Source organism: Neopsephotus bourkii, unplaced genomic scaffold, assembly GCF_033783945.1.
Source record: "Neopsephotus bourkii isolate Nb327-2 ecotype Australia unplaced genomic scaffold, CSIRO-AGI_Nbou_v1 NB_1183, whole genome shotgun sequence".
Lineage (NCBI taxonomy): Eukaryota > Metazoa > Chordata > Aves > Psittaciformes > Psittacidae > Neopsephotus > Neopsephotus bourkii.
This window is the reverse complement of record NW_026901668.1, coordinates 2,540,314-2,556,160: the sequence shown is the minus strand read 5'-3', so window position 1 is coordinate 2,556,160 and position 15,847 is coordinate 2,540,314. Positions and strand designations below refer to the sequence as shown.

Here is a 15,847-nt window from a genome sequence, read left to right as displayed (position 1 = left end):
CCAGCTGAACCATGCTAACTTTTAAGCAGGGAGATCATGTAGGAGATGAGCTTCTTTTTTGTTGACAAATGAGCATGTTCAGCAAGTCCAGGGTCAGCTTCAATTTGTGGGTCAGTTTGTCAGTCAAGGCTTTAAAAATGCTATCTTCTCCTCAGGGGGGAGTTGTCCAAAGCCTTATCTACATAATTAATATTGATAATATGGATATGGAGCTTGCAGGCTAGTCTTGTAGTGTGCCATCTGGAAGGCTTAGCTGCAGAGATGCCCTTCTGAAGAGTCTTCATGGTTCTGAAGCTTTAAAGACTTATGCCAGGCTTTCAACTAGGTGGAGACTGGTCTCTAGAAGAACACACATACACATATACATACATGCACCTTTGCAGGAATAAAGTGAATTTTTCCTTTTCCTTTCCATTGTTTCCTAGAGAAAGTGAACTTTATTCAGGCTTTACTGCAGTTCAAGACAGCAAGCAATTTTAGCTGGAATTAGTTGTTCAGAAAGTTATAAGTATGCAAAAAGTTAGCAATAACTTGCTGCTATTGAGAGCCACAGTGATTTACTGTAATTGATTTGCATAATACCTTTTGTGGAGTCATTTTTACTACAGCAGCTTAACTGTAATTGGGTACGTGACTGTAAATCTAGCACACGAGTCTCTAGGGAAATTAAAAACAAAAATAACGCACCAAATGAGTAATTAATATCTTGTAATCATGACTCAGCACAATTAGATTAATAGTTGAGTGATCCAAATCATCTTAGAAGTAATGGCATCTTCCAGAGTTAATGGGGCCCATTAGAAAATTAGGTGATATTGTCCCTAACTGTTGCAAATCCTGTTCAAGGCAGTAAAGATGGAATTCCTTAGCCTGAATTTCAGTCCGAAATACAGTAGTGCTATATCACAGCTAAAGTAATCATTTCTTAAAGAATAATTTTAAAGAGTAAGCCTAAATTATAAAAGGAGTGTCTCCCTGTTCTTCCTTTACGGTATTTAACATACAAGTAGGTATCAGTGAACCTCTATTTGGGTTCCCTGTTGGTGCCCCAGAATCCCACCATATCCCATAAATTTCCCTTAAATCTACTGAGATCCCTGAGTGGTGTATTCTGGAGCAACAGTTTCAAGCCCAGTGAGAAGGCAGGGGTATAAAAAAATCAAGCTGTCTGACAGCTTAGATCAAAAGCTATCTCCTGAAAAGTTGTCACTTGGTGAGAACCTTTGGAACTGAATTTTCCCTTTCACTCTGTTTAGTTGTTTCATTTTTCTCGTGGTTTTCATCTTATTTTTAAATTCTCAAAGCAATGTTTGTATTTTCAATATTACACATGGGGCATGTCAATAAGCCAAGCATCATCGAGATTTTTGGTATTAATTGGATACAACTTTTTCCAAAAAACATGAAGAGATTAGTCCACAAACCTTATCTTTGGATTGCCTTGTATTGGCTGGGGAGGGGGGAAGGCACTGCAATCAGCAGAGATATGTAAAAATACCAATTTCTAATTTATTTTAAAATTTCATTATTTCCAATTTGCTTTTATTTTGAATTTTAAAAGTAACATGGGGCTTTTCATTTAAACATCAGATTAAATATTTGAAGTGGTTTTGCTGTCAATGAAAGTATTTGAATTTTCATTTCAATATTACATATGATATTATAAAATGCATTGCATTTTATACTTCATTTATATCTTGTTTGTTTTATATATATAATTTATGTCTCATAAGTCATTTATGTTTCATTCATATTTCATTTATAATAAAAGACAATACAAAATGAAATACACCGAATATCGGAAAATATAAGTCTTTTGAAGCAACAAAATCTGAGTCAATTTTGTGATGGAAGATTGCTCTGTAGGAGTTGTTCTTTCTGCCTTAGAAATCAGTGACAGGTTCCAATGGTGGGGGGGACTTGGGACCACAGGCACATGGATAATCAGCAGAACCATCACAACCACATTTGTTCCCCCTGCACAGATTTTTGAATAAATTCAAGAGCCAAATTTCTGAGATTTCCACTGTAGTAAAGACAGTAAAATCAATGTGGGCATGCGATTTGGAAATATTGTTGTATTTTATAAGTCACATGTCCTGAGCTGCTCTTTGTCACTTTACAGAGAATAGCTAACCTGCTGCCTGCTTGGTATTACAATTTCCGGGTCACCATGGTGACCTGGGGGGACCCAGAGCTAAGCTGCTGTGACAGCTCCACCATCAGCTTCATAACAGGTAAGCAGCCATCTGAAAAGACTGTGGAAATGCTTCCAGGAGCAGAAATGGAGAGAATGTCTGACCTGGGTGTTACGTTTCACCTGAAGATACTTACACATTATGACACTTAACACCTATCTGGGGCTTCCTGTTTGTGGGGTTTTGTTCTGTTATTGTTTGTTTGGGGTATTTTTTTTTATTATTTTTTTTTTAAGCTGTGAGAGCTGTTCTTGGTGAATATATATAATTTTCATATGTTAAGCACAGTGCTTGGTTACTCTTTTCCTGAAATATTTTCAATATTTCCAAATGTTTTTTCCTCCACTGTCATACTTCCAGTAATCCACAGACCAGTCCATGACTTGTGTGCCACCTCAGGTAGCATGGAGGAGAGTTATACACTTAGGCAGATCAAAGCAGGTAGTATACTTGATAGCACATTATTCTTGGCTTCCAGCTTTGCCTTTTCTGCTTGCTCACAGTAATGAGAGAAAAGTGCTCTTGCGATCAAGGCATGCACCCATGCTGGGTAAATTAGCCTTGGGAAACTGTGTGGTGATGGCAAGTCAGATTCTCAGCTGCAGTAAATCAATATAACCACATGGATTGCCCTCTTCCAGTTGGGACTAGCCATGTATTTAACATACTCTGTTGTCTTTTGTCAGATTCTTTGGGTTTGAATCTTCAATACATCACAGATCAGCCACAGAGGGAACAGCATATAAAAGGTCTTGTTAGTGCCTAGCCCTATGTTTCTAACATCCATGCAGGTGAAGTCAAAGTTTCTTATTGAATCGTTGTGCTTTTATGCACCACTGTTTCATTCACCTTGCAGGTGATTGAAAGCAGTAAATAACCCAAATGCACCATGAGAGGAAATAAAGGATGACTCACTCTTCCATCTGTAGAAAGCAAATAACAAAGGAAAAAAGCCTCCAACATCCCAGCCACTCTCTCCAAAAAGGATGCTAGCCTAGTCCCAGATTTTCTGTTTGACAAGAAGCTAAGAGGATGTACCTGAGGAAGAAACTGAATGAGATCCATTTACCAGGATGACCATTCTATGATTCTGTAATTCTATGATTAATATAGTGCTGGTGCCTGACAGAGCCATGACAGAAAAGTTATCAGTGGGTTAAGTCCTAGCTTCACTCAAGTAACCAGAAACCCTCCCATCCTAAAGCATCTGATCCTCAGCTATGCTGCTGACAAATTCTGGCACTTCTCCAGTGTAACAGAAACTCACAGTCCCTGCTGGAGCCCCATGAAGGTCTCCATGGATATTCATTGTCCTTTGGCATCAATCAACTTTTCTGTAGCACTATAGGGAAGCAATTTTCCAGCTGGTTGGTTGCTGTATGAGGGGAGAAATATCTTTTCCAACAGTTTTGGGCACCAGGTTCAGCATTTTAGAGTGAAAATGTTCCAGTGGGACCCTCACACTTCAATATTATGTCTCCAGAAACCAGTAGCAGAAATGAGGGAGATTAAGGTTGTTCTAAAATATAAGCTGTCATCAGGATCAGTTTGGATCTCTGTATGGTGTGAAAATAAAGACACTTACTGCTATTAGAGTAAAAATGGTTCAAGTCCTTAACTAGCAGATGTAGACAAAATCAGAAATAGATTAACCTCTTTGATAATGTCATCCATTTATGATTGGCAAAACCTCTCTTCAAAAAGGTCATCTGGTTTTGCATAAAAATATCCAAAATGTATAAGATTGAAAAGTTGTTCCAATGCTTAATTCCTCTTAACATCAAAGGGTTTTATTAATTGAAGAGACACAAAGGTTTTTTCCATCTCTGTACAGAATCCAGTTTCACTCTTCTGTTAATAAATTACTTCCATTGAATTCTTCGGGTGCTCTCACTCTGACGTTTTCTCATGCTGCTTTTTTGCCCTGCTCTGCCTTTCTAAGTTTTACAGTCTTTATTAAAGTACATTAAAACTTAAAGTGTAATACCACCCTGCCAAATTCTCCTACAGAGCCAAAATCAGCTTTTTATTCAATGCTCTCCTGTTTGTACATCTGCATGACTGCATTTCCTATTGCATCACACTGGAGGTCTCTGTTGGTTTGCTTCTATTCTGTGGCTTCTAACAGAACTTATTTGGGAAGTGTTGTCTACATGCTTTTTTTCTAAATACTCAAATTTGCACCTAGTACTTCAACATATATTTTGTTTGAGCAGGGCCAGGCCAATAATTCAAATCATAGCCCTGTCCAAACCCTCCACTCTTTTGCCAGTTGCCATGTTACTTGCATGGCTCATTAGTGGTACTTTAACTGTCAGAGTATTGATGGAAACACTGAATAGCAGTGAGCCAGATCACAGCATTTTAAGGGAAGAGTCCTCACAAAGAAGTCTGATTTGACCAAAGTACAAGCATTTAGCATTAGATGGTCACCATTGAATGTCAGTATTTAATACACCCCTGTCCTCTGATTGCCTTATTACTTGTAATCTCTTCAGTTTTGTCCAGGGTCTGCTATCAGGCTAACTTGTGAGAAAGTGACATGCCAGTTTTTTACGTCTGCAGGTTTGAAATGTTTGTCCCCAGTAGGTGCTGCCTTTTCATCCTTTCAAGTTACCAGGAGACTTGCAGAGTTCTTTATCACCTTCAGTCTCTTTCTTTCCAGGGAACAGATGGTTTTATGGACTACTTAATCCTTTTCTACGTCATTCTCAACAGTGCTACCTCCTCTGCACTGGTTACCAGGAATTATAGCAAAGAAAGACCCCACCAAAAAGCCCTAAACTTTAAAATACTAAAATGAAGGTTTTGTAGTCTTCTACAAAACCAATGGCAGTGCACCATCTCTCAGTTCTTCTGTGTATAACTGGAAAGCTAACCTCTGCATCTGGAACATAAGCTTGACCTGAAATGAAAAGGGTATTATAAGAGACCAGAATATGTATAGCTGTCTCCCACAACAAATTGTCAGATGTTCCCAGAAAACAGGGGAAAGTTGGAGGATTCTAGAGGCTTATCAGAAACAAGCATTTGTTCTCTCAGACTCACAGTATCACAGTATGCTAGAGATTGGAAGGGACCTCAAAAGATCATCTAGTCCAGTCCCCCTGCCAGAGCAGGAACACCTAGATAAGGTTACACAGGAACATGTCCAGGTGGGTTTTGAATGTCTCCAGAGAAGGAGACTCCACAACCACCCTGAGCAGCCTGTTCCAGTGTTCTGTCACCAACTCCTGCAGCAACAGTTGCACACTGTCATTTTAATGCAGGGGGAGATTGTGGCACTGCCAGTGTTGCTGTGGTGACTAATGAGTTTTTAATGCCACCTGCTGTAAACAGCTGGATTTATAGCAATCATAAGCAAGGACACTTTAGACCACTAACATTTTCTTTTACAATGAGAATGCTTTTAAAGAAGCAAAAAGAAAGCCAGAACCTTGGTGTTGGTGAGTACCACCATATCTGCTGTCTGTTGGTCCAGTGGATTCTTTCAGCTGTTGCTTTGGGCCAGGTTAGCAATGAGCTGCAATTTCCTACAGCCAATCTGTGCCACTTAGCAACTAGTGGAACATGGTTCTAGGGATCATGCAAGCCGTAGCCCATATCCTGGATGTTCATTGCCAGATACTTAAATCAAACAGCTGTGTGAACATTAACAGGGAATGCATACCATCAGTATTTAGGTATAAAAGGAGATCATCATTAGTATATTAGATTCATGCCAGTCATAACCTTAAATTGTAAGTAAGACACAATCCGTGCACAGGGAAGGACTGGGAACTCTAGACATTAAAAGCATTGCTTTAAAGGTTTTATACTAAACAAGGTAGTTTCCTCTCAACAACATAAAAGGACATTTTCAAGATTAATTTGAGAGAATTGTCTTACTAAACGTTTCTAAATGGCTCTAAATTGTCCATGCATCGTATTTGTTGCCTTCTTAGTGATTACTTCAGTAAATCTGTTCACTAAGGAAAGTCTCAGTGCAAAAGTCACAGAAGCCTTCATGAAAGCAGCAGTGACATCTTGTGGCCCGTTCAGACAGTCCAGAACTACTCCGTCCTGTGTTTCATGCCTGCTGGTGGTATCTGCAGCTGCGCCAGCATTCAGAGCTTTGGTGGTGGGAAGGGTCCTCTCACCAGGCAGCCAAATGAGTTGCCTTTGCACAAACACAGTGGACTCAAAGGGGCTTGTGGAGAGGAAGATCAACCAGCCCATTTTGTTTGCGCTCATAAAAAATCTGCAAAGCACACAAATTCATGCATTTCCCTGTTTTACCCGGGTTATCCCACTGATAACACTTTGAGAGGGGTTATAATCATTACTGATCACTGGCTTTTTTACTTTTGGGTCTCCACTCAGTTTTAACTTAAGTCTTAACTTGCACCTCTGAATTAGGCAATCAAGGTGAGCTAACCATCTGTACACCCTCTGCAATTGTTAGAGAAGCACCTCCAGGAGGTAATTCTCATCTTCATATACCTATTTTAGGAAGGGTTGAAACCATTGTGCAGCAGGAGAACTATGATATACTTTCCACCACAGGAACATGGTGGGATGACTCACACAGCTAGAATGCTGCAGTGAATGTCTATAAACTCTGCAGAAAGGGATAGGCAAGAAAGGAGGTGGAGAAGGGGGGGATAGCCCTGTATCTTAGGGAGTATTTTGATTTGTCTAGAGCTTAATGATAGTGATGTTAGGGTTGCATGTTTATGGGCAAGAATTAGGAAGGAGGCCAACAAGGCAGATATCATGGTGGTTATAGACCACCCAACTAGCGTGAAGAGGCAGATAAAATATTCTATAAACAGCTGTGAGAAGTCTCATATTCACTAGTCCTTGTTCTCTTGGGGGACTTCAACTTAGCAGATTTCTGCTGGAGTTACAATGCGGCAGAGAAGAAAGTCTAGAAGGTTCCTGGAATGTGTGGAAAATAACTTCCTGACACAGTTGGCAAGTGAGTCAGCTAGTGAAGGCGCCCTGCTTGGCCCACTGTTTATGAGCAGAGACGGACTTATGGGTGATTTGATGGTTGGAGGCTGTCTTGGGCATAGTGATCACTTGGTGCTTAACTGGGTATCAGCTGACAGCTGCCTTCTGCGATGGTGGAACTTTCACCCCAGGAACAAAAGTGGCCATAACTTCATGTAAAAAAATGTTCCTTGTAAAACTGCAGGTTTGGGATTTTTCCTCCTGGGAAGATGCAACCTCAGCTAAGGGAAGGTATTTTTTTTCCTGTGGAAAAGTTATACAAATATTCAGTGTGAAATTTGTTATTTCTCACTGATTGTCATTTTTTCCAGTGCTGTAACACAGTGAAGTAATATCTCAAGCTTTTAACCTGACTTTGAATTCCATTTCTAAACATTGACTCAAAAAATGGTTTGTATCAGCCAGTAGCTTCATGATTTATTTTTGTTTTTAACTGAGAGATTGCAAACATTAATGTTTTTTTTTGTTCTGAATATCCCCCAGGTTAAACGCTGGGTTTTTTTTTTGTTGTTTGTTTCTTTCATCTAGCACTAAGATGCAAATGTTTTTACTAATATTTTTCTGCTATCTTTGTGATACTCTCTTCTCAAGAGTCTCCTTTAGTGGAAATTTATTACAGGATTTGGTATTCAACTGTGTTAGACCCTGTCTGTAATACACTTGCCTTCTCCTTTCAGCACCAGTGGCTCCAGAGATTACCTCCATAGAATATTACAACCACCTTTTGTACGTCACCTGGACCTATGGAGGAGATGGCACTGATCTTTCTCATTCCAGGATGCTGCATTGGATGGTCATTGCAGAAGGAAAGAAAAAAATCAAGAAGAGTGTAAGTATGAGTGGGGAAGCTGTCACTCATTTCTCTGTATTTGTTTTTGCTGAGTCAATAAATTTGTATTACGAAGTTTAAACAAGTTAATTAAGACTGGTAGAAGCCTGATCAGTTGAAGTTGCTTCACAATGTTAGCATCACTTCCAAAGACAAGCTCTCAAAATAGCCAGTGGACAAAATGGTTCTATGATGATCCAGTATAAGTGTTAATACCTAAGGATACATAAGGATTTTAAAATACCTTATATATGTCTGAGCTGCAGACAGTAAAACATGTTTTTTAGTGAACAGATTTGGTCTTTTAATTTTCTATTTATCAATAACCAGACTACAGGACTGGCAGAAGGGTTTTGTTCAGTTCATTCAGGCCAGGTACTATTACTTCCCATTTTCTGACTCTATCAGACATTCTTAGAAATTACATGCTTTTTCATTTTCTGTTTTGAGTACAAGTTCCGCAAACTGATGGGATGAGGATTTCACCCGGAATGCATGCACTTCATAGAAAATTTACCAGATGCTAAGATATGTTCTTGGCACATTATCTTGAACTTCCTGAGCATATTTAAAACTCACTTAGAAAAAGAAATCTGGGGTTTCCAATTACAGATTAAAGTCATCCTGCTGCAGGGTACTGAGGTGCATGTTTAACCTGAAGCAAAAGAGCAGTTCCTGAGAACTGTTTGAAGAGCCCCCAGTGAGAAGTATGTGAAATAGCAGAGGAGCACTGGAAAGCAGGAAGGTATATGGCCAGCAGTGTAGCTTCATATAGCCTGTAGCTTGTGACTGTCTTCTACACCACTCTTGAGCTTTAATTGTTGACAGGCAGAAAGTATTTGGTCTTTTTCAAGGGAAAGGTTTCCCTTCTACAACTGAAGACTCAGCAGATGCTGGATTGGAAGTGGATTTTCAGCATAAGCACAAATTCATCAGCAGCTTTCATTTGGATTTATGTGGAGCACCCTGGCTTTCATTGGACTACTAGTGGCTGCAAGAGTACACCCATCTGGAGCTAGTTACAGCATGAATCTAATTACATGATTAGTAGAACTGTTCGAAAACATTACATTTCTCAACAGCAGGAGCTTCCAATATTTGGATCTTTGTTTCAAACAAGGAAGAAAACACCACAATTATTCCCCCCCCCCCCCATAAGATATCCTAAAAGTGAATTCTAACAAAATTGTGCTTTAATATCCCTCTTCTCTCTTCCTTCCAAAAGTCATGTTCTCTGCAAGGTTATTGTTCTTAAAAAAAATCCAATTCCTGTGCCATTCATCTTCAATTAAACTGTTTTAATATTCATTGAATATTTACATCTTAGATTAAATAAACACAAAATAAACATTAAATATAAAATTAAATTTAAAAGAATATTGAATGATTTAGATTAAACAGAAGATTAAAAACAGAGGGTATCTACAGCAGAGTTTGTCTGCAAATAAAACCTTAAAACTTTAGGCATGTCTTGAAAAATATTTGTCTTTTTATCGTTTTCAGGACAAGAGAACTCAGAAAGTATTCTTTAAGAAATTCCTGCAACAGCCTATCTACAGTTAAGATTTATGCTCCTGCTTATATTTATAAATATGGGTACACGCCTGCAGGCATCAGGGTGTTCCTGTTCAGACTAAGATTTGTTAGTCACTTCAGAAATGGTGTCCTTTATAAATCATACTATATTGTAATGTCTTTATCTGATTTATTAAGATTGTTATTATGGTTAAAATTAATAGATAATGTTATGAGGCAATGGGGACTTTTTCTTCTTGCTGTTTTGCACTTCCCAAGACTCTGTAGAAGTTGGTTAGTTTTTAGTGAAGTGCCAAAAATAGTTTACTTCATCCTGTTGGTCTTTATTCAGAATTGTCTGTTTCTCTTGTAACTAAAAGCCTGAAAAATAAATTACTATGAAAACCAGTATGAGATTCCTGGATGTACCTTTTATAGATAGTCTTCAAGTCCTCTGAAAATAGTCTGTTGCAATATCTGAGTTCTGTGTTATTTTCCATGATCCTGGAAAAATGGGGAGCTTAACCCTAAAATAGCAGGAGGAAGTTACTCACAATCTTTTGAAGCTCAGCTCAGTTTTGGATCATGTCTGGTTTCAAACTTGCAGATGACTGAAGTCAGGCCCTGACATCTGTTGTCAAGTCAACAGGTCTCCAGGTAAGTGTTAGACTTGCCCAGCTGGACTTAGATTTGCAGGTTCTTATGATACATAAAGGCTGCTCATATGTCTCTTGTGTACTCTTCTTAGAGATCTGACTTGATTTAAGTTCCTCTAAAATTGTAATGGACTCAAAACCATGGCTTGTTTAACATTTTGCATAACGTGAAATATCTAGATACAAGAGTGCTTTCATTAGTGTTAAGTGAGGTTTTCTTTCCTCCTTAAAATTTCAGTGGTCATATAGAAAATAAAGCCTATGGTTGTCTTTTTGCACTGTGATATTCTGCTGAGTGCAATGGCTTTCCACAGTTGATGTCAGTGGGAACTGGTTCATGTAACAAGTCTAGAACATGCAGAAGACATCTGGTGTGATGCACAAAACTGTATTTGTAGTATATTAAGTGACCAGATTAATTTTAAGGGAAGGATGTATAGTTCATGTCAAATTTAACAGTTGGTGTCTGTAATTATTGTAGGTAACACGCAATGTGATGACTGCAGTGTTGAGCTTGCCTCCGGGGGACATTTACAACCTTTCCGTGACTGCTTGTACTGAAAGAGGCAGCAATACTTCCCTGCCTCAGCTTGTGAAATTGGGTAAGATATGTAAATTACAAACTCACTCCTTCTCTCATTAAACTGTGAAAGTAACTCTGTCAGCAGATTCAGCATCTTCCTTATTTCAGAGTCATGTACCTGTGACTGCATTTCTTTTGCAAAGCTATAATTTTCATCTCATTCTCATTCCTGCATGTGAAGCTACTCTCCTAAACCCGTATTACTGAAGAGAAGCAAGAGCAGCAGAATCTGACTGTAAGTGGAAGTAGGAGAGTGGAAATCACTTAATGCCTCACTGGGAGAATAGCTTCTTAGTTTCTTCTTTAAGGTCTTGGAACAGGTTTTGAGAATAGCAACTCAGGTTTCACAGGTGAAATTTTCAATACAAACCAAAACCTTCCTTGTTTCTGACAAGCCTGTGTCTGTGTCTGCACTCTGCTACCTGGTCTGGTTCCCTGTCTCCCCATCTCTCTCCATGAACACATCCATAGACTTCTAACATCAAAATGTACCATTAAATACAAATAAATGACAGTACTCATTCTAAAAACAATCAGATTCATGGCTGTGGAACCCAGCATCATTCTAAGAGAAATATGTCATCTACTCAAAGAAACAAACAGACTTGAGAACTTAATCCTTATGGTAAGACTTTATCGCTTGCTGCCTAACATCTTCCTTTACTTTTGAGGAAGACTGGACGCTGCCTTAAGGAGATTTTATTCCACTTTTGCATGCATGTGGAATTGTTGAGCCCTAGGTACCTAAAGCTGTGAAATTTCAAAGTGTGCCTAATTCTTTTCCAGGTGTTAACTCCACTGTGAAGGTGGGTAAAGAAGAGTTAGTAATTTCAAATGGGATTATCTTCCCTACATGCCTAGTAAGCGTTTTGTGAGCAACAGTGAAAGGACTCAATAATTTCTAATTGAATTAGAGGTCTTGAAGCAATCATTGTCCAATTGTCTTTCTCTGTAGCTCTTACTCAAGTCTTTTAAATAGTTCTGGGGCAAGCAGTGCAGCCACAAGAATCTGAGATTCTTCCAGGTCCTTTTACCAAATGAGATATTTAAAAGATGTAGAGAAATTCCATGGATATTCCCTTACCTGCACAAGTCCTGATCGCTGTTTTCCCCATTCCTTGTGTCTGTGCATGGACTTACGTCTGTACATTTCTTCCCAGGACTAAGTGGGCGGATGTGTGAGGGTGAATAAATTCCCCCTCTACCATTGTACATAGGTATGGTAAAAAATTTTGGGGGGAATATTTCAAAAATATCAGCTAGCTCTGTCCTTCAGACAGGTCCACCAATGGTCTTATTTGTGGCCATATTATTACATATGTTGTATATTCATGTTGTACAGCTTGCAGCATAGTTATATCATCCTGTTCTTTGCCTACGGACAGGAAGACTCTCATTGAACTGGTATAGGTACTTTGCCCTTGCTGTTTCATTGACAACAAAGAGAAGGTGGAATGAATTCCATTTTGATAAATCACTTCCAGTCTTTAGGGTGCGGGGGGGTGTTGGTTTGGGTTTTTTTGGTTGTTTTAGTGTTTTTGTGTGGTTTTTTTTCTTGGTGCTGTTTGCACTTTGAATAGACAATAGCAAGGATATTATGCCAGGGGTTTTCCTTCTCTCTGTTTCTGAGGGAGCAATGGGAGTTGTAATTAGCAGAAGTGGGAACTAACTCTAAGTGATAGACGACTCAGCATTTGGCAGTTGCTTAAGCAGTCCTGCCAAATGCTCTTCCCTCCATGATGTTTGCTTCATCCTGGCAACTTTCCACTTGCAGAAAAAATCAAGCCATTTGCTGGAGGCAAAAGCAGGATTTGTTTGGGATGATGCCCTAATGCAAAACTCGTATTTTAATTGAGGCCATTTTTTACCTGAGTGAGGGATGGAATGTGTTCCTGAATCCAAGAACAGATATATGGGTGTAATTAAGAGGGACGCTTTCCTATGTAGTACTGGGACAACATGTACACTGCAGTCCCCATGACAGATAAGCAGCCATGTGAATGTGCCTCAGTCCCTACCCAATTCTCCCCCTCATGGCAATATAATCTTGGCAGCCTCCAACTCTAGAGCACAGATCTGATTGTCTGAGGATCAGAAATGTATCCAATATGTCTATAACTACTTGAGCAAGTCCTTTGTGCCAAGTTTTTGTGATGGATCTTACACATCACATCCAGGCTCCTGTGACAGCATCTCACAGAATGAGAATAACTGATTATTTGTGACGGGGAATAATGAGAGCAAAATGTTGTTGTACATAGCACATTGTGTGTAGTGTGTCAGGACCCTGGAATTCAGTCATTGTTTGAGAGTGACAATTAATTAAACATCCATAGATTAGGAAATCTGAAAACTGTGGAGAACAGTTCAGAAATGTTGCCCGAACAACTCAAACTTTGTGTTCTCTGAAGGCAAACCAAAGGAGCCCAGGACACCTGAGGCACTGAAAGCTAGGTATTGCCATTACACATCGTGTGAAGTTGTTAGGATGAAAATCAGGAACAAGCCTTAGTCTTTAAATAATGTTGAAAAAAATTAATTTATTTCGTCCTAACATCGTCCCAGAGTCGTTTGCTCCTCCCTCTGCTCCTCAAGACTTTCCCTCCTATTCTATGTTTTCCACACACCAGGTTGGTTCAGGCTGTGTCGCAGTGAGAGGGGGCCTCCCCTGAAGATCAGTGTGGCCTCCAGCAGGCTGCTGCCCACTCAACCACAGGGTTCATGGGACCGGAGGTGGCTGTGGTTGTGGCAGCCAAGGCCACCACACATGGGGCTGGGGGTGCTGAGACCAAGCCCCCCCCCTCCCTGTTTCACAATACCCTTGATGCCATCACTTCCAGAAGACCTTCCATATCCTCCCTGTCACAGGGCTGTCTCCTCCTCACCAAACAACGTTTGCCCATTGTCAGTTTATCCAGCACAACAGCAATGAAAATCAGAGCAATAAGCTGAAGATCCCTGAGGTCTGAAACTCTGCATTCAGTGAGAAGAGAAAATTCCTGTGGCTTAGTGAAATGACTCCAGATTCTGTGGTCTTTAAATGTTAGCTTGATAAAAAAACCCACAAAAAATAAGCCGCAAGATTTTTTTTAACTGCTAATTGACTAAATATTTCCTCTGCTAAAATTAAATAAACCCAAACAGCCTTTGCTTGTGGAAAGCTGCTTCTTTATCCTCTCCTGGGGAAGGTCTTGCGCAGAAAAGCTTTCTCAGGCCAAATGTGTTGCTAACAGGTAGACAGCCATCTTCCCCCAAGAGTTTCTGCTAATGTCGTTCTATTAATAGAATATGCTGATGATCCTCAAGCAAGGATTCTGTTGAAAAGGGAAGTGAAGTAATTATCCAACTGCCCAAATAGAGAACAGTCTAAATAGAGAAGAAAACCCAAGAGCTTTATCATCTTCTCATTTTATAGTGGTAGTTTATCACCATGAGAGCCAGGGCTTTATATTGGCAGGCTTTATCTGAAGGAGATGAAAGATAGAAAAGCATCAGGCATTTCTTTCATTTTTGTTCAAGGCTTCCTCTTAGTTGTCTGGAAACTTAAAGATAAGCTTAATAAAAGGAGAATTTCTTTTAACCAGAACCAGCCCCTCCAAAATCACTGTTTGCTGTCAACAAGACTCAGACCTCCGTGACTCTGCTTTGGGTGGAAGAAGGAGTGGCTGATTTCTTTGAAGTCTACTGCCAGCAGGCTGGATCTGGTCAGGAAACAAGAGTCCAGGTATGTAAGCAGCTCTTCGTTGGTTTCTGCTCTTCATCTCTGAAACTGAGACTGAGCCTTGCATGTTTCTGGTTTGGTGTCTGGTTTTTGTGTAAAGTCCAATGACATTTTATGCTCAGTACACAGGTTAGATGGTTAAACCAAATGTGGTAGGGTGGTTCAGAATTTAACTTAAAATTTAACTTAGAATTTATTTTAAAAGCTAAACTACTAAAATATTTCAATATTTTTCAATATTAAAATTAGCTTCTACCTTACTAATGAGATTATAACTAATTGGACAGAAGCTACATGCACTCAACAGAGTCCTTGGCTATTGATGAAAATGGTTCTAATATACAGTGCAAAACCTAAAAGATCACAAAACTAAGGTAATGTCAATAGGCAGGAAGTCAAAAATGGTCAGGTAGCTTGATAAGCAATGAGAAAAAATAGACATATTTAGATGCCATGAGATCTTGTATGCAGCATTAATCATTTCTGGCTTACTTTATTCCTGGTTTGAGAACTGCTAATTGTAGTTCACTGTTGCAGAGTACCTTTGTGCTGCAAATGCAGCTGCACTTCATGCATTTTGTCTCTTGGGGTATTTCCTTCAAGACCCACCTTCTCAGCCTCACAAATGAGCCTTCTTTTCTCTCTATCCAATTAGGTACCTGTGCTTAGAGGTGTTCTGGGTATCTAAGTGTTTAGATTGGTAACATTGCTCAGTAGAAGAATAGAGTAGTAACAGTTTTAGTTCCTTGACATTCAGTGCTGTGCATCATATGAGGCTTACTTGGTGGTTTAGCTGATGCTGTAGGGGATTGCTGTGATTACATGTCATGGAACACCATTCTCTCATGTGGACTGACACACATAATCATGAATCATTCCAAAAAAAAAAAAGTAAAAAATAACCCACTCAGACCACTGGTTATCAAAAAAGAGACGTACACACTCTTACTCCTATAGAAGACCAGTCTGAATTATTTCATACTCTTAAACTGAGAAAGGCACTGACTAAAGTAAGATTGTTTAAATGAACTTTAACCTTTTGGATAATTTGGATTCCACATATAGATTCTTGCTTTTTCACAGTGAATAGCTAAAGATAGTGAACTCATTATCCACTTAGCAGAGATACATAATAATTATGTGATCAGGCAAGACAGGTACCATAGGATTTGTAGCTTTATTGCACAGCAGACCTGTTTTAAGAACATCAGGAAAAGACTGCTCCATTTGGCAGGAGCTTCAGTGAGTGTCTCATTTGTTGACATGAACATCTGGCAGTGGGAAATGCACAGAGAGATTGTCAGCTCACTTCTCATTAGATTCATCACTTTCTTTTCTGTCTCTGCAAAA

The 15,847-nt window shown here is 39.3% G+C and overlaps 1 protein-coding gene across 2 annotated transcripts in view; it reads left to right on the top strand.

Annotated features, from left to right (window-relative positions):
- Window positions 1-15,847, top strand: part of PTPRO (protein tyrosine phosphatase receptor type O) — a 151,854-nt gene that overhangs the window by 110,136 nt on the left and 25,871 nt on the right. For both annotated transcript variants that reach the window (XM_061363923.1, XM_061363922.1), the window contains exons 10-13: window positions 2,126-2,237; window positions 7,871-8,022; window positions 10,675-10,795; window positions 14,361-14,500. In XM_061363923.1, coding sequence (XP_061219907.1) covers window positions 2,126-2,237; window positions 7,871-8,022; window positions 10,675-10,795; window positions 14,361-14,500 — 525 coding nt within the window. The remainder of the gene's footprint in view (window positions 1-2,125; window positions 2,238-7,870; window positions 8,023-10,674; window positions 10,796-14,360; window positions 14,501-15,847) is intronic.